Source organism: Mustela lutreola, chromosome 1 (genome assembly GCF_030435805.1).
Source record: "Mustela lutreola isolate mMusLut2 chromosome 1, mMusLut2.pri, whole genome shotgun sequence".
In the NCBI taxonomy this organism is placed as follows: domain Eukaryota; kingdom Metazoa; phylum Chordata; class Mammalia; order Carnivora; family Mustelidae; genus Mustela; species Mustela lutreola.
In genome coordinates, this window is record NC_081290.1 from 55194700 (window position 1) to 55221293 (window position 26594).

The window sequence follows — 26594 nt, forward strand, 5'->3', positions numbered from 1 at the left end:
GGTGTCTCAGCGAGTTAAGTGTCTGCCTTCAGCTCAGGTAATGATCCCAAGGTTCTAGGATTGAGCCTTGCACTGGGCTCTCTCCTCAGTGGGGAGCCTGCTTCTCCCTCTCCTTCTGCCTGCTGCTCTGCCTGCTTGAGCTCTATCTCCCTGTCAAATGAATAAATAAAATCTTAACCAAAAAAAGGTGTTTTCTCTGGTCGTATGATTCACAAATTTCACAATCACGTACTGGTAGGTCATTCTATCCTTGTTGATCATGGGGGTGTCCTCTCTCCCTCTAGAACACGAACACTTGTTTCATTCCCCAGATTAGGGAAATTCTCAGCTAGGATTTCCTTAACTATATCCTCTAGTCCTCTCTCTCTCTCCAGCCCCCTCAGGGATCCCAATAATTCTGACATTGGAATGTTTAATGGCGTCATTTATCGCTCTAATTCTGTTTTCATGGATCCTAAGCTGTTTGTTCCAGGCCTCCTCCTGATCCTTCTTTTCTATCAGTTTATCTTCTAGATCACTAATTCAATCTTCTGTCTCATTTACCCTAGCTGTTAGAGTATCTAGATTAGATTGGATCTCATTGATAGCATTTTTAAGTTCTGCCAGATCAGTTCTCACTTCTGCCATTAGAGAATCTATTCTGCTGCTAATGGGTTTCTCCAACCTAGCCATTGTCTGCATAACTGTTATCCTGAATTCTATTTCCAAATCTCACTTATGTCCATATCCATTAGTTCTGTGGCAGAGGTCACAGTCTATGAATTTTTCCTCTGTTGGGGGGTTCTTCTTCCTAGTAATTCTGGTGAGAGGTGATTGAGGGGATGTATAGCTGAAAATATCAACCACAATCCAGGCAAGGTTCACCCTCTCTACTGATGATCCTCTGCCCTTGTAGAGATTCAGAAGTGTATAATCTTACATCTCAGGCTGATTTCATGGGTGTTCAGAGTGTTCTGGTAGATATCTAGTTCAATTCAGGGAACTGGTTAAAATAGGGTCTCCTACTTCTCTACCATCTTACCTCCCTCTCTAAAAATAATTACTTGAAAATAAATAATCCCTGGGTGATCCCAATGCACACACTGGAATTGCAGACCCCACCATGCCTCATGTGTCACTGTATTCTCCAGATGGTGGGTGAGGTTCACCATGGCTCTTCACGGCAAGCTGTTGCTGAGCATAACCTGCTCATCCCCATCAAATACTTTCACACAATTTGACTCATCTTGACCTCAAAGACAGCCTCTAAGGTGGGTGCCATCCTGATAATAAAAAGAGAAGCAGAAAGTCCTCACACAGATAATTCTGCAGAGACCATCTCTGGTCCAAGGTCTCACAGCCAGTTTATGGCAAAACTTGGGTTTGGACCCTGAAGTTACAGCTTTAAACTATGGCCACAGCAGCAGGTACTTCTCAGTTGCAGACTCTTTGCCTTCGAAGAGAACATGTGAGGTGAAGACCAGGGTGGAGAAGGCCAGAGTGGAAGAGCATTCCCTATCTCTGGGGGAGGTGGTGTGGGGTGAGGGAGGGAGGTAGAGACTGGAGAGGGGCAGCATGGTGGGCTTCATGCCCTGAGCCAAGGAAGCAAGGATTTGCAGGGAGAGATGTGGGGTTCACTCTGGCTGCTCTAGCTGTGGGGCTGGATGCAGGTAACAAGGCAGAGCAGGAGACAGGTGGGAACAGGTGCATCTGGGAAACTGGAGGGTGCTGTGGGCCTGGAGGTAGGTGGCCACTTCCAAGAGGCAGAGCTGAGAATTGGTGATGAATTGAATGATGGGGTGTGAGGAGGGAGAGAAATCCCAGGTTCCAGGCTGGGCCCCTCCAGCTCCAGGGGCAGTCCGGTAGGAGTTTAAGGGAGGAATGGATCCCAGTGAGCTGGGGCCCATCTGCAGCTCCAGCCAAGGTGAAGGTGGAGAGCCTGAAGTTGAGGCCCCTGTGGGATGTTCAAGTCAATGTGTTGCTAGCAACTGAGGGTAAACTAAGGAGAGTTGTGAAGAAGCTGGATGTGGGAGGGGTACATTGTGAATTTGACAGGGATTTGGTGAGAGAAAGGGAAGTTTATGCTTCCCTCAAAAGCCATTTTGAGGATCGTTGGTTGTAGGATCCAGCAGGGAGAGTGGTAGAGTTCAGGTATCTGGGACTTAAGGAGCGAGTGGGTCACTTCCATGATCCAGCATTGAGAACATCCTCTGCTCAGCTGCTCAGACCCAGCTCACATGTCCCCCAAACATAGCAGGTCCCCAGACATAGCAGCTTCCTGGAGATGAAGGGGCTAAGACAATACTTTGGGGATGTGATCTACGGTTGCTCACCCCTTCTGATTCCCTAATTCCTTCATCTGTAAAATGCAGACAACTCAGGTAGGGGTGGAGGTCGGGGGTGAGTGAGAGGCAGGAAATGGCAGATTGGGGAGGATCAGGGGGACAGATGGAAGTCCTGAGGAGGATGGGAGGGAAAGAGGGCTGGAGGGTTCACTGTGAGCTGGCTCCTTATCCTGGCTTTTTCCTTCCTGAAGGGAGAGCATCAGTTCTAGGAGGAGGAGGAGGTTGCTCTGGGTGCTGCCTCTGCCCCACACCTGTCCTTCTCTGCACTGTTGGTCCTGGACTACCTCAGCCCAGCACCTGCCCAGCCACAGTCTAGCACTAGATCCCTCTTTCCTCCTCCACCACTGCCTGGCACCCACAGGATGGGGCCACTGGACCCACAGGGAAGACTTGAGCTCCAGAGAGCCAGGGTGGAAAGGCTGCTTTAGGGAGCTATTTTGGGACATGCTGACAGGTATGGCATTAGGATGGATAGATAGATTGATTGATTGATTTATAGATCCAAAGGTAGCTGCAGGTAGTACAGGAAGGTCCCTTCATTAAGGTACCTATCATCCATTTTATCCCACTGGTAACATATTACATCACTGCAAAACAGTGTTAACATCAGGAAACTGACATGGGCATGATGTACCTGTCTGGTTTCATTGTTGTATTGTGTCCATTCACATAAGCAATAACACAACCCAGGTGCAGAGCTGCTCTGCCAGCACGAAGATCTTCCTCATGCACCCACCTTTGGCCCCACGATTCCTGCCTGTGACTACTGCCAATCTATTCTACATCTTGAGAGTTTTGTTCTCTTGAGAATGTTACATGAGCAAAATCCTACAGCAGTGACCTTTTGAGGGTGGTTGGGTTTCTTTTGGTTTTCCCTTAGCATAAGACCCCTGAGATCCATCCAAGTTGTGTGCTTCAATAATTCTTTCTTCTTTATTGCTGAGTTGGATTCCATGTTATGGACATTCTACAGTTTGTTCCCCTGTTCACCTTTGGGGGACATTTTGGTTGTTTCCAGTCTTAAGGCTATTAAATATAAACCTGCAGTGAACATTTGTGCACAGTGTTTTGTGTGAACTTAATTTTTCATTCTCTGGGGTAAATGTCCAGGAGCATGATTCCTGTGTTGTAGTATTTATGTTTGGCTTTTGAAGAACCTATCAAACTATCTTACTAGAGCAACTGTAGCATTTATATTCCCACTAGTAATGAATGAGAGATCCACATTCTTTCCAGTATTTGACGTTTTCACCATTTATTTTAACAAGCTATCTTAATGGGTAGGTAGTGATATAAAGTTTTTCATATGCATTTCCTTAATGGCTAGTGTTGTTGAATATCTTTTCGTGTACTTATTTGCCACCTGCATACTCTTTTTGGTGAAATGTCTATTCATGTCTTTTGCCCATTTTCTACTTGGATAGTTGTGGGGGTTTTTTTCTTGTTGAGTTTTGAGAGATCTTTATATAGTTTAGATACACATTTTTGTCAGATATGTGGTTTGCAAATATGTTCTCTTCTGTAGCTTCTCTTTTCATTCTCCTAACAGGATCTTTAATAGGGTAAAAATGTTTACTTAAAAAAAAAAGAATTATTTATTATTGTTGTGGGGGGCAAAAGGAGAAGGAGAGAGAGAATCTCAAGTAGACTCTATGTGGAGCACAGAGCCCGATCCCACGACCATGAGATCATGACCTAAGCTGAAACCAAGAGTTAGATGTTTAACCAGCTCACCACCAGCTACCCCAATGTTTTTATGTTTGATAAAATCCAGTTTATCAAATATTTTCTTTTATGGATCATGCTGTTAGTACCACATCTAAGAACTCACTAAGCTGTATGGACTTAAACAATATATATTAATTTTCTCACAGTTCTGGTGGCTAGAGGTCCATCATCCGGCTGACAGTAGGGTCAGTTTCTGTGAAAGGCTCTCTTCCTAGATTGCAAATAGCTACCTTTTCACTGTGTGCTCACATGACCTCTCCTTTGGGCGTGTGCATGGAGAGAGGGCAAGAGCTCTCTAGTGTCTTTTATAAGGATGCTCACCCCTTCATGAAAGCCCCACCCCCATGACCTAATCTCAACTTAATTACCTGTAGAGACCCCACCTCCAAGTGCATGGGGGTATAGGATTACAAGATGGAAATTTGGGAAGGACACATTTTAGTCTGTAACATGTGTGTGGATTTCTTTAGGTTTATCCTGTTCAGGTTTTGCTCAGTTTCTTGAATTTTTAGGTTTATATCTTTTGCAAGTTTGGGAGATTATCATCCATTTTTTAAAAGATTTTATTTATTTATTTATCAGAGGGACAGCAAGAGAGAGCACAAGCAGGCAGAGGGAGACGCAGGTTCCCCACTGAAAGAGGAGACTGATGCGGGATTCGATCACAGGACCCTGAGACCATGCATGACCTGAGCCGAAGGGAGATGCTTAACCAACTGAGCTGCCCAGGCATCCCCAGTTTTTTCTTGAAATGCTTTTTAACTACCACTTTTTTTCTTTTCTTGTTCTTGGATTCCAGGCACACAAATGTTAAGAGTTTTTGCTACCTTTTTCAGAAGTTCTGTTCTTTTTTTTTTTCCTTTTTCTTTTTTTCTGGTCATTTTATCTCTGTTGTTCAGATGAGGTAATTTCTATTGTTCTGTCTTCAAGTTTACAATTCTCCTCTAGACCTCTCTCCACTATGCTACATTGAGTCTATTTACTGTGTTTTTAAATTTTCAGTTATTGTATTTTTTCAGTTTTTTTAAAAGATTTTATTTATTGGACAGAGAGAGAGACAGCAAGAGAGGGAACACAAGCAAAGGGAGTGGGAGAGGGAGAAGCAGGCTTCCTGCTGAATAGGGAGCCCAATGCAGGACTCAATCCCAGGACCTTGGGACCATGACCTGAGCTGAAGGCAGACACTTAACTGACTGAGCCACCCAGGCACCCTGTATTTTTTCAGTTCTTAATTTTCAACTTATTTCTTCTGTTATTTGCTGAGACTTACTATTTTTCTTTTGTTTTAAGCATGTTTATGATTGCTTCTTGAAGCATTATTATGATGGCTACTTTAACATTCATCAGGAAATCCCAAAACCTGAGTTACCTCAGTGTTAGGGGCCTTCGGATTGTCTAACTTGTTTAAGATGACATTTTCTTGGTCCTTGGTATGATGACTGTTCTTAATTATATCTTGGATATTTGGGGTGTTATATTGATACTCTGAATCTTCTTAAACCTGGTATGTCAGTGGGTGGTGGGTCTACAGAAGTGTGACTGGCAAGTATAGCCCCAGCTATGTGCCCAAACCAGAAGGAGCAAATCAAAGCCTGGCCAGAACTACAACTACTCAGCCTGACCAGACATGATTGGGAAATTGGAGGACAGACTGTGTGGAAAGTCACATCATCATGGCATTCTTCCCTGCAGACAGCGATGAGGGCACATGACAACTGAAAACATGTTGTTTGCTGAATTTATTCCTAAGGATGGATGAGAACTTTGTAGTGATCAAAACTCTGGGTGGGAGTGGGGAGTTTTCAGAAAATGTCTGCTTCTGTGTGTTAAGCACGTTTGAGAAATTTAGTGGATGCTGGTGGAAATCAATAGGGATGGTTGGTATTGATGTTGAACTTGCTCAAAACTTACATCAAAGTAGCCCTGTCTTACTAGTGTTGTCAAACTAGGCCTTATCCACCCAATACCACTCTCCAACCCCCAAAGGGAGCCTAGGCCAAGATTCAAACCCTGAGGATGGATGGACTGGCTCTGCCAGTGCAGTGGCGCCCTGCACTGATGTGAAACGGGACACACATTCCTGTCCCTACCCACTCCCCACTCCCCCCAATTTCCTGCTTGGGAATGACTTCTGCCCTCATTCCTATCACCAAGGTATAGTTTTAGGGGAAGAAAAGTCTGATGGTCAGCACACTTGGAAACCCCAAAGGTCAGTCTCTCCTTCCTCCATGTCAGCCTGGGGTCCTCCCACATCCACCTGAACACTCCCTCATGGACATGGACCCTTGCCAGTGACTCTAGGACCAGGGGTCTCAAGGAGAGTTCCTTCCTCCAGGCAGCCACCCAGGACTATCCTGAGGCCTGACCCAGCTGTGAGCTTCAAGTACCTGCCTCCCGACAAGTTCCCTCCTGCTTAGATTAGCAGTGCTTCTCCCCTGGCACTGAAGAATCCAGATGACCCAGAACTACTGCACTAATTTGATTTTTCATGTCACCCCGAACTAGACAGAATGCTTCCCAAAGCAGGGATCAGGCATTTCAACCCAAATCAGTCTAGACCCGGAAGGCCTGCCAATACGCCCCATCATGTCTGGCCCCACAGATGGAGGAGTTCATTCACTCAGAGCTAATGAAAATGTATCTTTGGGAAATTCTTTTGCCAAAAATAATCCTGAAAATTTTTCTGCATAGAAGTGGGTTTTTTTGAAATGTAGGCAATGGCCTCAACCATGTTCTCAAAGTCAGGCATTTCAGTTCCACAGAAGAAAACTGAAGATGAGCACACCCCATTCATGCCATGCTCCTCAGTGTGCAGGACTGGACTACAGGGTTGGGCTGGGGAGGAGGAGTGCCTTGGGTGCAGGAGTGGCTTGGGTGCAGTGGCTTGGGTGCAGAGACACCCTGGGCTGACCCACAGGAAACAGGTTTTGCAGCTGTCACAGGACAGTCAGCCGGAAGGGAGCCTGGCTGCACAGCATTTGTAGAAGACTTTGTAGACATGTTTCCCACTGTGAAAAATGAAAGAAACACTCTGGGGCAGTGGTGTGCAAATCCACGGAGAGGTTCACCTTGAGTCCCCATCAGCAAGTGGCCCCATTCTCCTACTTACTCATGCCCTAAACCCAAATGTCCTCCTGAACCCCCTCCTCTCAAAATGCATGTCACCTGGGCTGTGCACCCTGGCTGTCCTCCTGAACTCCGTGTTCAGAATGCCTGAACACCTGGCTGCTGTTTTCCACAACCACACCCCTAAGCAACACTGACCTGGGAGCCTGAACAACCGCTTAGCATATCCACTGTGTCCTGCTGGGCCTTGTTTGAACTTATGGTTTCCCCAACACATTCTTCTCCACCCGACACTGGGGAGCCTCCAAAGGCTTTGTGTCAACCCCTCCTTTGTTTGACACCTCCCCCAGGGTGCTCCTCTCCATCTCTATGCTCCTTGGCCCCCTGTTAATCCCCCAAGAATCCCCACAGAAAAAGTCTTCTCCCACAAAATAGCCCATTGCCCAGCTCAGTCCATCCATCCCCTGAACTCACACAATGGTTCTAGTAGGCTTTTAAAGCCATTGTGATTGCTTCACTTGACTGTGATCCATCCTTTAGAAAGTGACCTTGTGGACTGAACCCCTCAATCTAGCTGGTGCCCCATCGTTATTTTGTACTAATGAATGCATTGTTCTTTAGGGCAGTTCACGTTTAAAGAAACACTCAAACTAAATCTAGTGCTATCCAGTATGGAGTAATATTTGAACAAAAGCTATTCATCTCTGGGTTCCACACTGATCCCCAAATGTTTATTCAGCATCTACACCTTAAAGTGTTGTGCTTGTGAGCAGGTCAGGACACTCCACTGGACCCAGTGTGGGCCTCCTCTGTTGTTGGGTGAACCACACATTGAATATAAATGGAGACAAATTCTTGGGGTAGAGGGAGCCTCAGGACAAAAAAGACCACAAGTGTCAGGTGTCATGAAGTCCGACTTCCCAGAGGCCTACAATCACATATGGCAGGTGCCTTCTAGCCTCTGGGAGCTTCACACAGACATGGAGCGGTCACCTGCCTTCCAGCCCAGCTCCTTAGGCCACCAGGACTAACTAGAGGTGGCTCTCTCCTCGTGTCCTTCTTGCTTGTTCTCTGTGCTGCCACTTAGTGTCTTCATTTCAGCCCCCTGCAGCCTCCATTAGTAATTTTTTTTAAAGATTTTATTTACTTATTTGACAGACAGAGATCACAAGTAGGCAGAGAGGCAGGCAGAGAGAGAGGTGGAGGCAGACTCCCTGCTGAGCAGAGAGCCCAATGCGGGGATCGATCCCAGGGCCCTGGGATCATGACCTGAGCTGAAGGCAGAGGCTTAACCCACTGAGCCACCCAGGTGTCCCTGGTTAGTAATTTTTAATCAGATGCTGGACATTAAGAATGTTCATTTATTGAGAGTATAGATTTTTTAAAAGAGTTTTTATTTATTTATTTGATAGAGCACACACAAGCAAGGGGAGCAGCAGAAAGAGGGATTTCAAACAGTAATTTTTCTTCTTGAAAAAAATGTTAGCGTTTTGTTTTCCTTTTTTTTTTTTTTTTAAAGATGTATTTATTTACTTTAGAAAAAGAGAATGAAACAATGTGTGAGTAAGGGGAGGGGCAAAGGGAGAGAGAGAGAAAATCTCAAGCAGATTCCACACTGAGCGTGGAGCCCAACTTGGGGCTTGATCTCAGGATCATGAGATCATGACCTGAGCTGAAAACAAAATCCAATGCTTAATGGGCTGAGCCACCAAGGTGCCCCAATGTGTTTTCCTTTAAAGCACCAATTATAAATCTGTGGTAATTTTCTGTTGTTACTCATTTGTTGTTCTTTCGTGTGCCTTTTTATTCTCTCTCTATTTTTTTTAAGTTTATTTATTTAAGTGATCTCTACACCCAACATGGGCCTCAAATTCCATGTGTCTATTTTTTAAATTACCTGTAATTATGGACAACTAGACAAAGAAGCAGAAAGCAGGTGTGAGTCCTACTTTTACCTCGTGGGCTTTCTTCCCCATGAAATAGATGCAGTAAAGCTTTTTCCCAGACTACTATGAAAGTTCAGAAGAACAGTTTATGGAAAATGCTCTATGAGTTCTGTACATTAATAGCCCATGCAACCCTGGTCCAGGTATGGAATGGGATGCTGCAATTTTTAGATCTGAAAGTACTAGTCTCCTCTTCCCTCATGTTCATATCCTTGTAGTTGTGCTTTTTCTCTTTGCTTAGCTAGGAGAGTGTTTGAATTTCCTGTTGAAATCCTCAGGGTCACTTTGAACTGAGCTAGATATGGACATGCTTTCCTCCCAATCTGTGTTCTCGAGGCGACCCAAAACTGTCCTTCTGACAGAAAACTACATTATTCTGCAGCTAAAATGAAGCTTCCTGATGCCAAAAATCATTAATGAAATCAGCTCTTTCCACATGTGGAGACATTTTTTTTTTTCCACGTTAGGTCCATTTGTCAAAGCAACAGCTGAAGCTGTGATGATTACAAGGACCCTGGGAAGTTAGGTCGTGTAACATTAGAAATAGCCCTTGCTTTCTGCTAAGAATTTTTCTCCCACGTGTCTACACTATCATGACAGTGAGCACGTTTTGACAGAGTTAATGAGTGTCTTTACCAGAAGGCATGTTTAACAAAACTTTTATTCAACAAAAGCTTCAGTGACTAAGAAGCTAATCAATGAAATAAAAAATAATAATTTTTCTTTGTTTCTGATGGTTCTTGGGGCAAAAGGATAATTTATATATTGTTTTTAACAAATGAACTCCAAACACCAAGCCCTGCAAAAGGGATCATAGATTTATTGAAGAAATGATACCCGTGTAAGTGTCCACCTCATGTGACCTTACAATCTAATTGCATCCCTCTTTTCTTCTGTATGACTGATCCCAGGGCAGTCACTTAGCCCCACAGAACTTGGCCCCATAGAAAATGTACAGGTGTCCTCCAGGTGATCAGTAGCAATATCTCTTTAGCTGCTCAAGTCAGAAACCCAGGAGTCAGACAGGTCAGTCATCAGACCCATTCATCAGCTTCTTTGACGGCCCTGGAATATGTCCAGTTCCCTCTGTCCTTGGTGGTAGCACACTGGTCCGATCAACCATTTCTTGGCCATGCGATGACCTCCTTACTGGTCACCCTGTGTCCCCTCTCCCCACATCCTTAAATCCAATCTCCATTCCAGGGGGATCTTCTGAAAACTCAACCTTGGTTTCAAACTCTCCCAAGGCCCCCTATCATCTTTATGGTGTAGTTCGAATTCCTTCATGTGGTTTTTAAGACATGTGGTTGGACTCCTATTTGTCTCTCTTCCTTCATCCCACACCAGACACCTGTTCAGTTCTGCCCTCTAGCCTTTTAGGTCACCATTCATTCCATATCCTTTCCCTTCTTGGCCTTAAGGTCTCTCTCTCCCTTGAGGGGGATCACTCCCTCCCAACTTCCAAATTTGCTTGTCTCATTTTGTCTAGTTTTTACTGATCCTACCTTAGCATAGCTGTCACTACATTTCATTATAATCACCTATTTCCTACTTGCTTTCCCCCCTGGGGAATGCTGTTCACTATTATATACAGTCATATATAAGAGTCAACTTGCACTGACTCCTGAGAAGAACTTCTCACATCTTTTCCTAACTCTCTATTCAGTGACATCATGGTAGTAACTTGAAGTGAGCCACAGTAGGTGTACTTATACCATGAAAGTCAACAAATGCTGCGAATCAGTTTAATTGATTGATTGGAAGCCAATTGTTTAACATTTACCAGCACACAGTGACTGTATCCCTGGTCCCTTCAATACTTGGCATATAACAGATATTCAGTTAATATTGGTTGGTTGAATGAAAGAACGATAGGTTTCCATTTAACCCCAAGTCATCGCCCATCACACAAGCCATGCCCCCCATATTCCCATATGTCAGCTCAAGTGCACATCACTCCTTGGAAACAGAACAAGGCTCCAGTTCCTGAAGACTGGACTTCCAGCTCCTTCACCCTGCTTTGGGGAGAATTGGGAGCCTGTCCACGGGACCTCACTCAGCTTTGCTGTTGCAGAGGTGGGAAGACCTTTCAGTCAGGCGTTTGTACTGGATACCACAGTTCCCTTAGGTTGGCAGGGAGGAAATATACAGCCAAGCAGTCAGCCTTCCTCAGTTCAAATCTTGGCTTTGCCACCTATTGGCCACATGAACTGGGACAAGTCATTTAACCTCTTTAAGCTTCATTTCTTTCTTTTTTTTTTTTAAATTTTTATTTATTTTTTTAAATTTCTTTTCAGTGTTCCAGAATTTATTGTTTATGCACCACCCCAGTGCTCCATGCAATATGTGCCCTCCACAATACCCACCACCAGGCTCACCCAACCTCCTGTCCCCCCCCAAAACCTTCAGTTAGTTCCTCAGAGTCCACAGTCTCTCATGGGTTGTCTCCCCCTCCAATTTCCCCCAAATCCCTTCTCCTCTCCATCTCCCCGTGTCCTCCATGTTATTCCTTAGGCTCCACAAATAAGTGAAACCATATGATAATTGACTCTCTCTGCTTGACTTATTTCACTCAGCATAATCTCTTCCAGTCCCATCCATGTTGATATAAAAGTTGGGTATTCATCCTTTTTGTTGGAGGCCGAATACTCCATAGATATATGGACCACATCTTCCTTATCCATTCGTCCATTGAAGGGCATCTTGGTTCTTTCCACAGTTTGGTAAATGTGGCCATTGCTGCTATGAACATTGGGGTATAGATTGCCCTTCTTTTCACTGCATCTGTATCTTTGGGGTAAATACCCAGTAGTGCAATTGCAGGATCATAGGGAAGCTCTATTTTTAATTTCTTAAGGAATCTCCACACTGTTTTCCAAAGTGGCTGCACACCAACTTGCATTCCCACCAACAGTGTAGGAGGGTTCCCCTTTCTCCACATTCTCTCCAACACATGTTGTTTACTGTCTTGTTAATTTTGGCCATTCTAACTGGTGTAAGGTGTTATCTCAATGTGGTTTTGATTTGAATCTCCCTGATGGCTAGTGATGACGAACATATTTTCATGTGTCTGTTTGCCATTTTATGTCTTCATTGGAGAAGTGTCTGTTCATGTCTTCTGCCCATTTTTTGACATGATTATCTGTTTTGTGTGTGTTGAGTTTGAGGAGTTCTTTATAGATCCTGGATATCAGCCCTTTGTCTGTACGGTCATTAGCGAATATCTTCTCCCATTCCATGGGTTGCCTCTTTGTTTTGTTGACTGTTTCCTTTGCTGAGCAGAAGCTTTTGATCTTGATGAAGTCCCCAAAATTCATTTTCACTTTTGTTTCCTTTGCCTTTGGACACATATCTTGAAAGAAGTTGCTGTGGCTGATGTCGAAGAGGTTACTGCCTATGTTCTCTAGGATTCTGATGGATTCCTGCATCACGTTGAGGTCTTTTTGTCCATTTCGAGTTTATCTTTGTGTATGGTGTAAGAGAATGGTTGAGTTTCATTCTTCTACACATAGCTGTTCAATTTTCCCAGCACCATTTGTTGAAGAGACCGTCTTTTTCCCACTGTATATTTTTTCCTGCTTTGTTAAAGATCGGTTGACCATAAAGTTAAGATCCATATCTGGACTCTCTACTCTGTTCCACTGGTCTAAAGGAACTTCAACAATAGTACCCAGTTGATAGGGTTTTCATAGTGATCAGAATGAGTGTTTGTGGAAGGGACCCAGCAAATGGGTAGGCACTCAGTAAATGTCAGCTGCTATTACTAGGTCCATCTGCTTTGCAGCACAAAGGTCGGTAATCATTGACAGCATGGAAGAACTGAGGCCCAGGTAACACTCAGATACTATGACCTCAACTTTAGAAATGCAGGAGTGTCCCAGGGCTCTCTATTCTTGAATCTCTCCTATTTTCCTTTATATTCTCTAGCTTTTTTCGTTCAAATATATGGCTTAATACCTTCTGTAGGCTGATGAGTCACAAATGCACACCAGCAATCCAGAACTTTCCCCTGATTTCCAGACCCATGTGTCCACCTGCCCACTGGACATCTAACAGAGGTCTCAAACTCAACATATCCCCCATGAGCCTCCTACTGTCTGCAAACTTGCTTCTTCTTCTGTCTTCCTCCTTTTTGTTAATGGTGCACCATCCTTCCCCTGCTCAGGTTGGAAACCTTGGTGTTGTCCTTGACAGCAGGCCTTCTGTGAAGGCCTACACTGAGAAAACATCTGTGGTTCTATATTCATTGCTAGGCACACTGTTGCCTCAGTCCAGCCCCCTTCAGGTCCCACCTGGGTTGCTGCTGCAGCCTCCTCATTGGCCCACCTGCTGCCCCCCCACCCCATGTCCCCTCCAACCTGTCTTCAAAACTGAAGCCAAGTGACCATGTTAAAGCTAAATTGTGCCACTCCACTTTCCAGCTGTTGGTTGGCCTTCATCTTGTCTGTCTTTACCAATGTCTGAGGCTTCCTATGGTTTCTCCCATGTCGTCTAGCCCCTCCCCCACCCCCTCTCCCTCGGTCACTCCACTACAACCACAGAGCCCTTCTCTCATCCTTAGAACATGCCAGGGCCTGCACAGGTCCAGAAGTATGCACACCAAGACATCTCATTGGCTAGGCTCCTTACTTAACAACATAGACCTTTACCCCAGAGTCGCTTTCTCCCAAGGATTTCTCTGGCCAACCTATGTGAACTGAACGCAGCCCCCTCAGTCCTCCATAGCCCCCTTTCCTGCTTTGTTATTTGTCCTCAGCACTTGTCACCATCCAACATAGCATCTACTAAGTTGTGCCTATCTTTTTTTTTAATTTTTATTTATTTATTTGACAGAGAGAGATCACAAGTAGGCAGAAAGGCAGGCACAGAGAGAGAGAGGAAGAAGCAGGCTCCATGCTGAGCAGAGAGCCCGATGCGGGACTCGATCCCAGGACCCTGAGATCATGACCTGAGCCAAAGGCAGCGGCTTAAACCACTGAGCCACCCAGGTGCCCTAAGTTGTGCCTATTGACTTTGCTGCCAATTTTATGCCAATGTGAGCTCCTAGCAAGTAGATATTTTGTCTGTTCTTATCTCTAGCTCTGAGAACAGTGCTTGGCACATTGTAGGTCTCAATAAGTATTTGTCGAATAAATGAGCTGTTACCTACTTATGAGGCCAGCTAAGAGGAACAGAATATTTCATCTGCTCCTCTAGATATCCTCTAGACAGATAAAAGATTCCTCCCAAAATAGACTAGATTGGAAATGGTAGGCATCTATCAGAATAATAGTTGTACTCATTATTTATCTATCCCTCACCCAGCCAGAACTGTGCTAGGCTTTTAAGGAACACAATGAGTCACAGAGAGGGTAGGAAATGTACTCAATATCACACAGCTAAAAGGCTGTGCCATCCACGTTGTCCGCAGAATGTTCCTCTGTCTGGATCTTCTGTGTGAGGCAATCAAGCTGGGGTGAGGAACCATGGAGAAGCGACTCTGTGAGCCCTGTCATTTTGACTGAAGTATGGAAGCTGTTGAGAAAACCAGAAGAAAATTTTACTCTGATTTTAATATTTCCCTGCATCTGAGAATGTAGTTGGATTTTTGATTTATGGAACACCGAGAATTGTGTCAGTAATGAGCATTCTCTTTGCTCATTTGACACTGTAAAACTTAAACCCAGATGTCTACTGTGTACACCCTGCCAGTATACATCAGATTTGGGGTATGATCTTAACATTTGTTTTCTTTTGAATTTCTTGTGTATTTCTTTTCTCTCCCTCAAATATTTTATTTATTTATTTGAGAGAGAAAGAAAGGACCAGTGGAGGAGAAGGGCAGAGGGGGAGGGAGAGAATCTCAAATGGACTCTGCACTGAGCATGGAGCCCCACATAGGCTCCATCTCATGATGGCCTGAGGTCACGACCTGAGCTGAAACCAAGTTGGATGGTCAACCAACCAGGCCATTCAGGCACCCCATTGTTTATTTCTAATTTGTGTTTTCTTAAAATATTTTATGACTATTGTAGGCTTCTTTTTTTTTTTTTAACTTGGAAGTAGAATTCAATAATTTTGTAGTTATTTCCTTTAAGTAATATTAAAAGCTAAGATTCAGAAGTATATCAGTGCCAGAAATGAAGTAATTGTTTTTATAAAATGCTGCTGACTCTGGATTTATTCATTCCAGTGACTTTATAAAATTAATTAAGCAATCTTTTTTTAAATTTTAATTTTAGTGTAGCTGATATACAGTGTTATGTTAGTTCCAGTTGTATAATATAGTGATTCAACAATTCTTTGTATTACTTAATGCTCACCGGAAGTGTATTCTTTAATCCCCATCACTTGGTTTACCCATTCCCCCAACCCACCTCCCCTCTGGTAACCATATGTTTGTTCTCTATAGTTAAGAGTCTGTTTTTTGCAAGACAAAATCAGAGAGGGAGACAAACCATAAGAGACTTAATCTCAGGAAACAAACTGAGGGTTGCTGGAGGGAAGGGAAGATGGTAGCTGGGTAATGGACATGTGGAGGGTCTGTGCTATAGTGGGCACTGTGAATTGTGTAAGACTGATGAATCACAGACCTGTACCCCTGAAGCAAATAATAAATTATATATTAATTTTAAAAAGAGTGTGTTTTTTTGTTTGTCTCTTTTATTTTCTCTGTGTATTTGTTTCTTAAATTCCACATGTGAGTGAAATCATATGGTATTTGTCTTTCTAACTCTGACTTATTTCACTTAACATTATATTCTCTAGATCCATCCATATTGCTGCAAATGGAAAAATTTCATCCTTTTTTATGGTTGAGAAATATTCCTCTGTGTGTGTGTATGTGTGTGTATACCACATCTTCTTTATCTATTCCTCTGTCAGTGGACACAGGCTGCTTTCCTTAATCTAGCTCTTTTAAATAATGTTGCCATAAACATAGGGATGCATGTATCTCTTTGAGTAAGTGCTTTTGTATTCTTTGGGTAAACACCCAGTAGTAGAATTACTAGATCTTATGTAATTCTACTTTTGATTTTTTTGAGGATCTCCATACTGTTTTTCACATGGCTGCACCAGTTTGCATTGCCACCAACAGTACAAAGGGTTCACTTTTCTCTACATCCTCGTCAACACTTGTTTCTTTTTTTTTTTAAGATTATTTCTATTTATTTATTTATCTATCTATCTATCTATTTATTTATTTATTTGACAGACAGAAATCACAAGTAGGCAGAGAGGCAGGCAAAGAGAAAGAAGAGAAAGCAGGCTCCCTGATGAGCAGAGAGCCTGATGCGGGGCTCTATTCCAAGACCTTGAGATCATGACTTGAGCCAAAGGCAGAGGCTTTAACCCACTGAGCCACCCAGGTGCCCCAACACTTGTTGTTTCTTGTGTTTTTGGTTTTAGCCATTCTGACAGGTGTGAGGTGATATCTCATTGTGGTTTTTATTTTCATTTCCCTGATGATAAGAGATGTTGAACATAGGTCATCTGGATGTCTTCTTTGGAGAAGTGTTTGTTCAAGTGTTTTGCTCATTTTAAAATGTATTATTTTTTGGTGTTGTATGTTCTTTTCTTTTTCAAGATTTCACTTCTAAGTAATCTTTACACCCAATGTGGGGCTCGAACCTACAACCCCAAAATTAAGAGTAACATGCTCTATGACTGAACGAGCCAGGCACCCTGAGTTCTATGTCCTTTATATATAATTTTGAACACTAACCCTCTATTAGATATGTCATTTGTAAGTATCTTCTCCTACTCAGTAGGTAGTCTTTTAGTTTTGTTGATTATTTCCTTTGCCATGTAGAAGCTTTTCATTTTGATGCAATCCCAGTAGTTTATTTTTGCTTTTATTTCCCTTGCCTCAGGAGACATATCTAGAAAAACATTGCTATGGCTGATGTCATAGAAATGACTGCCTGTCTTCTCTCCTAGGATGTTTATGGTTCAGGTCTCACATATAGGTATTTAATCCATTTTGGGTTTATTTTTGTGTATGTTAAGAAAGTGGTCCAGTTTCATTCTTTTGCATATAGCTGTCCAGCTTTCCTAGCACCATTTATTGAAGTGACAGTCTTTCTCCTTTGCATATTCTCGCCTCTTTTGTCAAGAGGCATATAAACATGGGTTTATTTCTGGGCTTTCTGTTCTGTTCTATTGATCTATGTGTTTGTGTGGCAGTACCATACTCTTTTGAGTATTACAGCTTTTTAGTAACTCTTGAAATGTGGGGTTGTGATACCTCTAGTTTTATTCTTCTTTGTCAAGATTACTTTGGCTATTTTAGGGTCTTTCATGGTTCCATACAAATATTAGGATTATTTGTCCCAGATCTGTGAAAAGTGCTATTGGTATTTTGACAGGGGTTGTGTTAAATTTGTAGATTGCTTTGGGTAGTATGGACATTATAACAGTATTTGTTCTCCCCATCCATGAGAATGAACTATCTTTCCATTTGTTTGTGTTTTTTTAATATCTTTCATGATTGTTTTATAGTTTTCAGAGTACAGGTCCATCATCTCCTTGGTAAAGTTTATTCGCAGGTATTTTACTCTTTTGGTGCAATTGTAAATAGGATTGTTTTCTTAATTTCTCTTCCTGCTGCCTCATTATTAGTGGATAGAAATGCAATGGATTTCTGCAGATTAATTTTGTATCCTGCAACCTTTACTGTAAGCTTCTTTGAACTCCTTTGGGATAAGGCAGGGTGTGAATATGTGCATGTGCTGTCCATGCATTCATGTCTTGTGTGGATAACTCTTCTAATCATCATTTAGGAAGTAGAAGCACAGTTGGAGGAAGTGAAGAAGAAGTCAGAAAATGAAATCAAGCAGCTGGAAGAAGAGAAAGCAGCCCTAAATGTGAAGCTCCAGAATTCCCTGCTTGAGGTAAATCCCAAATTAATTCAGTTCTTGGGAGTGATGGGTCTGGGTGGAAGTCTTGGCTAACTGAGATGCCAGGAAGCACAGAAAACTGGCCTGACTTCTGTACGTTCAGCATCCTTGGAAAAAAGGAAAGGACTTTGGCCTGACAAGAAATCTGTCTCTTGGGGCATAAATTTAGCTGTGAGTAACAGAGAGCCTGATTTATGGAGGCTTAACAAAGAGGCGTTTAATGTCTCACATAAAAGGAGGCAGTAGGCTGCTGGGGTGGATTCTGTGGCTAAATGACATCACATCTGGTATATCTGAGATTCCCACAGTCTCTCCTCCTCCTGGACTGGGTCCTCACTTTCCTGGGTTTTAGATGCCTTTGCCTTCATGGGCTCCTTCCTCCATTGAAAAAAAAATATCAAAAATTGTATTTTATGACCACATTGATATAAAGATTAATATAGCCAAGCTATATTTTTACCACCTGACTTTAAAAGAAATTCAAACATTGTTGTGGCCCCTAAAAGTTTTGTAGTCCATAGGTCCTATACCTGTTGCATCTAAGGGGAAAGTTAGCTCAGATTCCCTCAGGCTTGGAAAATGAGTGTCACCACCCTCTTGTCAGGTCCAAATTTACACCAGGAGATGGCGCATGGGGGAGGTGATGACCAGGCCTGCCCACTTCATCAGGAAACCACAAGCCTTCACAGAGGGCTCCCACTGACTCCTCCTCCCATCGGTTGTATCTGTGTCACCGGGCCAGCCTAGGGAGGCACAGAGGAGGCAGGCAAGGGAGAAAGGAGTAGAGAACGTCTGTAGACCAGCTGAACATCATATTTGCTCTGTGAGTCCACCTGCCCAGACCACCCAGAGACCAAGGTCAAAGTTTAAAAGAACTGTTGACCATGTTCTGGAGGGAACTCGCGGGAGGGACTGGAAACGGGCTTCACTCTTGGCTCATTAGACCCCCCCAAAATGTGAAGTGGTTTCCTTGTTTCCCCTGTCCTCTCTCACATCTCCTGAGTCCATGCTCCCCTCAGGAGTCCATAAAATTGGTTCCTCAGCCCTGACTGAGTGCCACAACCTCCTACGGGAGCTTTTAAGTATCTAGAAGCCGTGTGCAAAACAGTATCGATTGTTTAGAAATGCCTAGTGGAGTCCAGTCTGGAGACACGCCTGAGAATGACAGAAGGAAATCTGAACCGCAGGTTGTTTCTAGAAGGGACGGTGGTGGATCAGGGAGACACTCAGGGGCCGCAGCTGTATTTGTGATATGTTATCTCTTTGGCTGTGTGAGACGCATGTACACATTACAGTTTTCTCCAACCTCTTTTTCTGTGTCACAAGTTACCATGTTTCTAAAAGCTGAGCCTGCCAGACCTCAGACTTGATATATTAGGGGCTCAGGAGGAGCAGTCCCGGCAGCAAGGCTCTGCTCCAGAGGCTTCTGTTCCACCTCAGCCACGTGGCAACAAGGTGAAGACATCCATTTCTTTCTTCCTCTTCTCTCCCTCTCTGTCAAGTTGTACTGTCAGTTTTCACATTGGCTCTGGACTATGCTGCTCTGCAGAGCTTAGGGAGGCTTCCCATATCTGTGTGGGACCAGCCCAGTCATGCTTCTGACATGGGACACTGGGGTCCCCCTACTGACTGTTTCTCTAAATGCCCAGGAGAGCTCCTCTCTAAAAATGACAACAGTTAATTTTGCTGACTGTTTACTTTATTTAAGGTGCTGTCTTAGCCGTTTACGTGTATTAACTTTTAATCCTCACTACCGCCATACAATGTAGGCACTAGGATTATCCCTGGTTTACAAATGAGTAAACTGAGGCTCAGAGAAGGTAAATCACTTCCTCAAATCCACACGGGTAATGACTAGCAGGTCTAGGATTCAAACCCAGGTAATGGGGCTCTGAAGACCCCACTCTTAACCATGATGCTAATCCTCCCTCTAGCACGGTGTGCCACGCATTTGATGACAAGAATCATTCAGGACCTGAGTATCTGCAGATGGCTGGCCTGACCCAGAGGCTGATCACGACCAAGCACCTCAGGCCTGCTCTTCGTCCTCCATGTCTTCCACCACTGCTTACCAAAGCTAGAAATGGGCCTGACCTCCTCCATCCTCACCTGGAGTCCCCGCCCCTCCCCCATCATCACATCCAGTCAGTTGTCAGGTCCTGTGGGTCCTATCCCTAAGGGCTCCCATCCTCTTTTCTCCCTTTATCAGACCCCCAGCATGGCTTGCCTAGACTCTGTTTTTCTTTACCTCTTTCAGATGTTACACAAACAATTGCATAGGACTCCCATTTGGATATTTTGTAAGCCTTAGCAAAATGAAGTATAAATAGTTTCGTGACCGTCTTCTGTGATGTTGCCTAGAGTCTGTCAAGAGCATTGGCCTGTATCTCCCTGCCTCCACATTCTCCCTGGGCCAGCTAATTCCAGAACTCGCCTTCTAAAACCCAAATCCACTTAAGACCCCACTCCTCCTTCCCCCAAATATTTAATTTCCATGTTTTTCATAATTGGGGCCCAGCCCAACCCACCCCCACTCTTGCCCAGGACTCTCTTTCCTTCCACCCACTCCTGTATGCCAGGTCCCCAGCATGGAACCTTCCTCATCCTCACGCACATCCTGCCTTCCCTCTGCCATTGCACCTGCTTCTCCTGTCTCCTGGAATGTCGCTTGTCACCCTCGCCACTGACGGACTCCTATTTATCCTTCAGTGTCCCTGAAGTGCCCCAGACCTCCTGGGCAGAGTTTTTGGCTGTAAATTCTCTGCAGTAGTATGTGTCTCATAGTAGTTGTTGTGAGGATTAAACAACTTTATACTGCAAAATTCTTAGGCCTGTGCCTGGCACAGAGAAACACACCATTCATGGTACTATTATCATTTTGTCTCCTGAATGTTTCTGTGATGATAACCACTTACCTGCTTAGCCTCCTCCACAAGATGAGAGCTCCTGGAAGGCCTGGGCTGTATTTTATTCTCTTACCATCTTGCTCTCACTCTGTCTTTCTTCCTTACCTCCTCATACCTGGCATGGGGCCCAAGGAGGGTTAGGTTTCCTAGCAAGATTTGTTAGCAAATCTGAGTTTTCTTTATGGTTATTCGCCTTGTTCTTCTCAGAGTCTAGAGCAGAGAAACCAGTCTGTTTAATTGATATTCTACAATTAGCTGGCTAATCATCATCATCATAATTAGGGTTATACACTTGAGTAGTACCTCCTAGCCACCCTTTCTTTGGTATAATTCTTAAATATTATTCATTTTCTTTACCAACTAGCTTTTTAAAAAAAAAAAGAAAAAGAGTGATCTTCCAGGAATGTTGTGAAAGCCAAGGAAAACCGCCTTACAGCTCCCGTATTGGTGTATTTATGGCCATAATTTAAAGGGAAGTACAGAGTACTCTACCCCTGCCGGGTTCATCTTTTCTAGAAAGATGAAACAACCAGCCAGTTAGAAGTGGCCTTTCCAGAAACACATTTAGAAGCTGTCTAATGGGGCACTGTCCCCAGAACCGATTGACCCTGGAGAATCGTTTCCCAGATTATTGACCCCATCAGGAGATGGGGCTCCATATCATTAACAAGTGTTTGTTTTCTTCTATTTTAGGTTTTGAGACTGGAAGAATTTATCCAACAGAATAAGGTATGTCCCGGAAAAGGCAAAGAAAGGTCCCAGGAACTGGATTGCCAACAGCACAGCATTTTAGAGACCCAGGTAACCTCTGTTTTTTTCCTGCTTTATTTAAGGATATATCCCTTCTCTCAGCACTTCATCGTCCCTAGTGACATATGCTAGTGTTAATGGGTTCTTTTATCTCCCCCCTCAGAGCTCCCAAAATGTCTGAAAAAAAAAATCACCACAAAATCCATTTGCAAAAGCCATGAAGAAAATAGAGTTCTGAGTAATTATCCACGTGGTTTGGAAAAGAACAAGGCTTGGGACGCCTGGGTGGCTCAGTTGGTTGGGCGGCTGCCTTTGGCTCAGGTCATGATCCCAGCGTCCTGGGATCGAGTCCCACATCGGGCTCCTTGCTTGGCAGGGAGCCTGCTTCTCCCTCTGCCTCTGCCTGCCACTCTGTCTGCCTGTGCTTGCTCTCGCTTCTCTCTATGACAAATAAATTAAAAAAAAAAAAAAAAAAAAAAAAAAAAGAACAAGGCTTGTCAGATGAAATCTTCCTTCCCTCTCTGAGAGGATCTTGCCTGGCAGATAAAAGGGTACTCTCCCAGAGGCGGCCTTGGCTCTGCTCAGCAGGAAGCATAATAATAATGCCCCTCGCCGCCTCCCTCTGCATGGAGATACCAGTTACTCTTACGCTAGCCCTCCCATGAGGCTGCCCTTTTACAGACCCTGCTCAAGGGTGGAAGCTGGTTCCTGTGAGTCCTCTGTTCGCTCATGATAAGCCATTTTATTTTCCTAGCGCCGTCATAATGAATCACAACACACTTGGTGGCTTAAACCACAGAAATGTGTGGTCTCACAGTCTTGGAGTCTAGACGTCCCCAATCTAGGTGACTACAGGGTTGGTTCCTTCTGGCAGCTGTGAGGGAGACTCTCTTGCGTGCCTGTCTCCCAGCTTCTGATGGCTGCTGGCAATCCGTGGCATTCTGTGGCTTGCGGATGCATCACTTCGAGCTCTGGCTCTGTCCTCATAGGGCCATCTTCCCTGCGTGTCTGTGCCTCTGGGTCTTCACAGGGCATTTGTCTACGGACCCTCGGATCCTTGGTTAGGGTCCACCATAATCCAGTAGGACTTCATCATAACTAATTACATTCACAAAAGCTTCTATACAAATAGGATCACATGAATAGGTACTGGGGACCAGGACTTCAGTATATCTTCTCAGGACCACAGTTTAATGCAGCAGAACATACGCTCTCATTGAATATTTGTGGCATGATGTCAAACACATAAATAATTCCTGTGAAGTCAGCGTTTGAGTGTCCTGGCTTCCTTGACCCTCTTGGTTCAGCTTTCCTATTAACCTCTGCAGCTGCAGCCAGCAAAAGGCCATCCCCGTAACATTCTATTTTGTTGCTGTCCCAGATTTTCATTCCACTTCATACTCCAGGCAGGAAAACACACGTGAGTCTGAATCTTATTGCTTCATCCTCGCCCATCTCTTATTCACCATGTCCATGTGCCTGAGTGTTGACAGGAACTGCACTTTCTCTCCTTCGACTCCAGACTTCCAGAACTTGAGCCCTGGTCCTGCCAGCTGGCCCCTATTTAACCACATATTCACTGTGGTAAAAATGAGTCAGAAATCTGGGAGATACGGATGTGAATGACAATTAATGTTTGTACGGGACCCGTCAGCTCTCAAGCACGGTCCCCATCTATAACTTCTTTGGAGTCTTCCAACAACGCTATAATGCCCTCATTTTACAGAGAAAAAAAACTGAGGCACAGAGTAGTTGGGTGACTTGCCCATGGTCATAGGCATGTAAGGCCCCAGAACAGAACAGAGCCACTGGGTCTGTGGCTCTGAGCCCCATTCCCCTTGTGAGAGTATCAACACATGCCCAGGTAAAACAGACCTCAACTTTGTCTTGGGGTTGAACAGGGCAGTCAGGATGCCCTGTGTTTCCCCTCTGACACCCAGACTGGGGGAGAATCCTAGAGCACCCTCTTTGCCCCACATAAGCCTGCAGGAGAAGGCTAATGGAGCATACGCACCTACCTCAGTGGGGCTGGTCCTTCCTGCTCTGGAGCCATGCATCCTTTCTGATGGCGCCTGCCTGAGAAGTATGCAGATATTTCCATCCTCCCTCAGTTTCTCAAGAACCAGCCTCATGAGCTTGCGTTCCGCTGGAAGAGCACCTGGCCCTGGGGCTAGCTGAACTTTCCACCAGCCCCATTCCCGGAATGATTCTTTCTTAAATATTCAACTGTTTCTCAGCTCCTCACAGTGACTGTGGCAGGGAGATGGGACAGAGTTGGCTGGGGTCCTGAGTGATGAGATTCCAGTGAAAATAAGATTGATAAGCTCAGGAAGATGGATCATCAGCTGGATTTTGGGGGGAGAATACACACACCTGAAGTTCTAGGTATGTCCCAGGGCAGGTGAATAAAGGTCAGAGCTGTTATGATAGCTCAGCGTTTCTCTGCCTTATCCTCAGCCACTGCCCACCAAATGCCAGTAGCATCTCCCCAGTAAAATGTCCCAGTCAAAAATGTGTCCAGATGCTCTCCTGTGTCTCCTGGAGACAAAATTGCCCCCAGTTGAGAACCACTGATGTAATTAAAAATCCTGAGGGAGTTCAAAGTACACATGCATGTTAACAACCCTAGGTTGGTTCACCGTGAAACTTGGCTCTCCTCCTGCCCTGCTTGGTCTAGAACACTGTCCCTCATGAGCCCGGTTTCTAGAGAGCAGTACACACCCCTCCTGTGTATGAATTGCACATGGAACCTCAGGGAACATCAGTTCCATTTGATTCAACTCTATATGCACGTTATTTATTCATTCCACAGTCATTTGTTGAATACCTAGGATGAGCCAGCCTCTGAGCTAGACCCTGGAGGAAAGAAGCATTCATAAACCAACAGCTTTAAAACCAAGTGGACACTTAGTAATAGAATTAAACATCTGGTGCTGTATTTTCTATTAGGCAACTCCTATGTGCTTTGCAGGTATGACTTATTCTCTTAAATTGTTTTCTTTTCAAATAATTAATACATATATGTGACAGAGGATTTAGAAGTTATATAAAGGCAGAGAAGTTATATAAAGGGAGAGAAGCTTCCCTCCTCTCCCTAGTTCCTTGTCTGGTTTTGTTGTGTTTTATCTCTTCTTGTGTATCTGCTCAGAGCTATATACCATGCATATGCAAGCATAATTATGAATTTATTATTTTTTTCTACAAATGGTAGCATACTCGCCTGGGATCTACTTTTTCTACCTCATTAAATTGTCATAGTTTGGAGATTGCAACACATCAGTACACTTCCATATCAACCTCCTTTCTTTGAAAGAGCAACTGCCCAGTGTTCCCTGTACAGAAAACCGTAATGTATTTACTCTTTCGCTTATGACAGATATTTATGTTGGTGTTCTCCATTATAGATAATGCTTCAATGGATAGCTCTATAGAAGGATATAGTGTAGTATCACGGTTAGGCGAGCTCCCCCTAAAACAGATCCCTGTGCTCTTACTGGCGGAATAGTCTTGGACAAATGATTTAAAGTCTTTTTTCCTGAGCCTCCTCATCTGTAAATTGGGGCATTGATATCACTTACCTCAGGGGACTTTTGTGAGGATGAAATGAATTAATTTATGTATAGTGTTGGAAAGTACCCAGCATGTGCAAATGCTTGGTAGATGCTAACTTGTGATCATATAATTTTCTGGGTCCAGTGGCATGTGCGCCTCTAACTTTGATAGTTGTGCCATATTGCCTTCCACTGATGATGTCTCAGTGCACACTCCCAACAGCAGCACATGTGACCATCTGTTTCGCCACATCCTGGCCAACACAGTGCATTATAAAACTTTCGGAACATGACCCATCAGAGAAAATTTGGAATTTAGTTCAGATATTTTTGGCAAGCTGACTATATGTCAGCCAAGCGAGTTGAAGTTTGACTTGAGCCCTAGAGATACAAAGTCCTGGAGAATTTCTTGGGCTGGTGGAGTGGCTGTGTGAGTGGCCCCCTGCAGCACAGTCATAGAAGGCCCTCCACATGGATGGACCCACAAGGGGCCATAAAATTTAAGTTTGTTCAAGACTCTGGAATTTTGATTTAGGCCATTTTTTGCTTTTCTACCAGAGCCCTACAGGGAGTCAACAGAGATAAAAATAATAATGTCAACTGAGACTTGAGCTGTTTTCCCTCCACTCCCAGAACATACTGAGAGAGGGTTGCCAAGCCTGGGTGTGGCTCTATCCCCAGCACAGTTAGCTGGGACTTTGTTGAATCTTTTGTCTTGTTGAACCTCATGTTAAGTCTCTTTGATTCCCTTAGTTTTTTGTATAGCTTTTTTATTTTCCATTGGTTTTCAGAAAGCCATGTCAGCCTTAGTACTTCTGAAGGGAAATTTTTTTTTTTGAAGACTCTGGTGCCTAGGTCACAGTGAACTAGGGCAGAAAAGGGGTAAATTTTCCACAGAGTCTCATGCCTCTACCCTTCCAGAAGAAAAAGGAGAGTCATTGATTATCATTATTATTCAAGTCTTTTTTGCCTCAACAAATATTTATGTGTGGCATCTACAGGCATGGGAGCTGGATTCTGGATCAATAAGGCCCAGTCTTGGTCCTTGGAAAGTTCCATTTCTAGAAGGGGAAATAAGTATTTACTTAAATAGTCACATGGTATGATAAATACTGTAATAATAGCAGGAAGATTCTTTGCAGCCAAGATAAGAGAGGCAGGTGTCTGCCCAGGGAAGTCCAGAAAGATTCCGCAGAGCAGTGACATTTGTTGCCATCTGCCTGGACACTGAAAGTTGAAGATGTCTTCCCCAGGGAGGGAGCGGACAGGAAGAAGGAGCACAGTGAAAGGTCTCAAGGCGAAATCCCCGAGGCCTGGAGGAAGGGAGATGAGGGGCACGCTGAAGCTCTCCCAGGCCTGGGACGTGTCCCCAGCTCACAGGGGGCCCCAGGCAGTTTGCTGAGCACCTGACACTGTGTGGCACACCCAGTGGATCATAGGAATC

The 26594-nt window shown here is 44.1% G+C and overlaps 1 protein-coding gene across 1 annotated transcript in view; it reads left to right on the forward strand.

Annotated features, from left to right (window-relative positions):
• The window catches only part of FAM184B (family with sequence similarity 184 member B), a 166768-nt gene that overhangs the window by 91686 nt on the left and 48488 nt on the right, over positions 1-26594 (forward strand). The window contains exons 6-7 of the mRNA XM_059164983.1: positions 17827-17937; positions 21543-21650. Of these exons, the coding sequence (XP_059020966.1) occupies positions 17827-17937; positions 21543-21650 (219 nt within the window). The remainder of the gene's footprint in view (positions 1-17826; positions 17938-21542; positions 21651-26594) is intronic.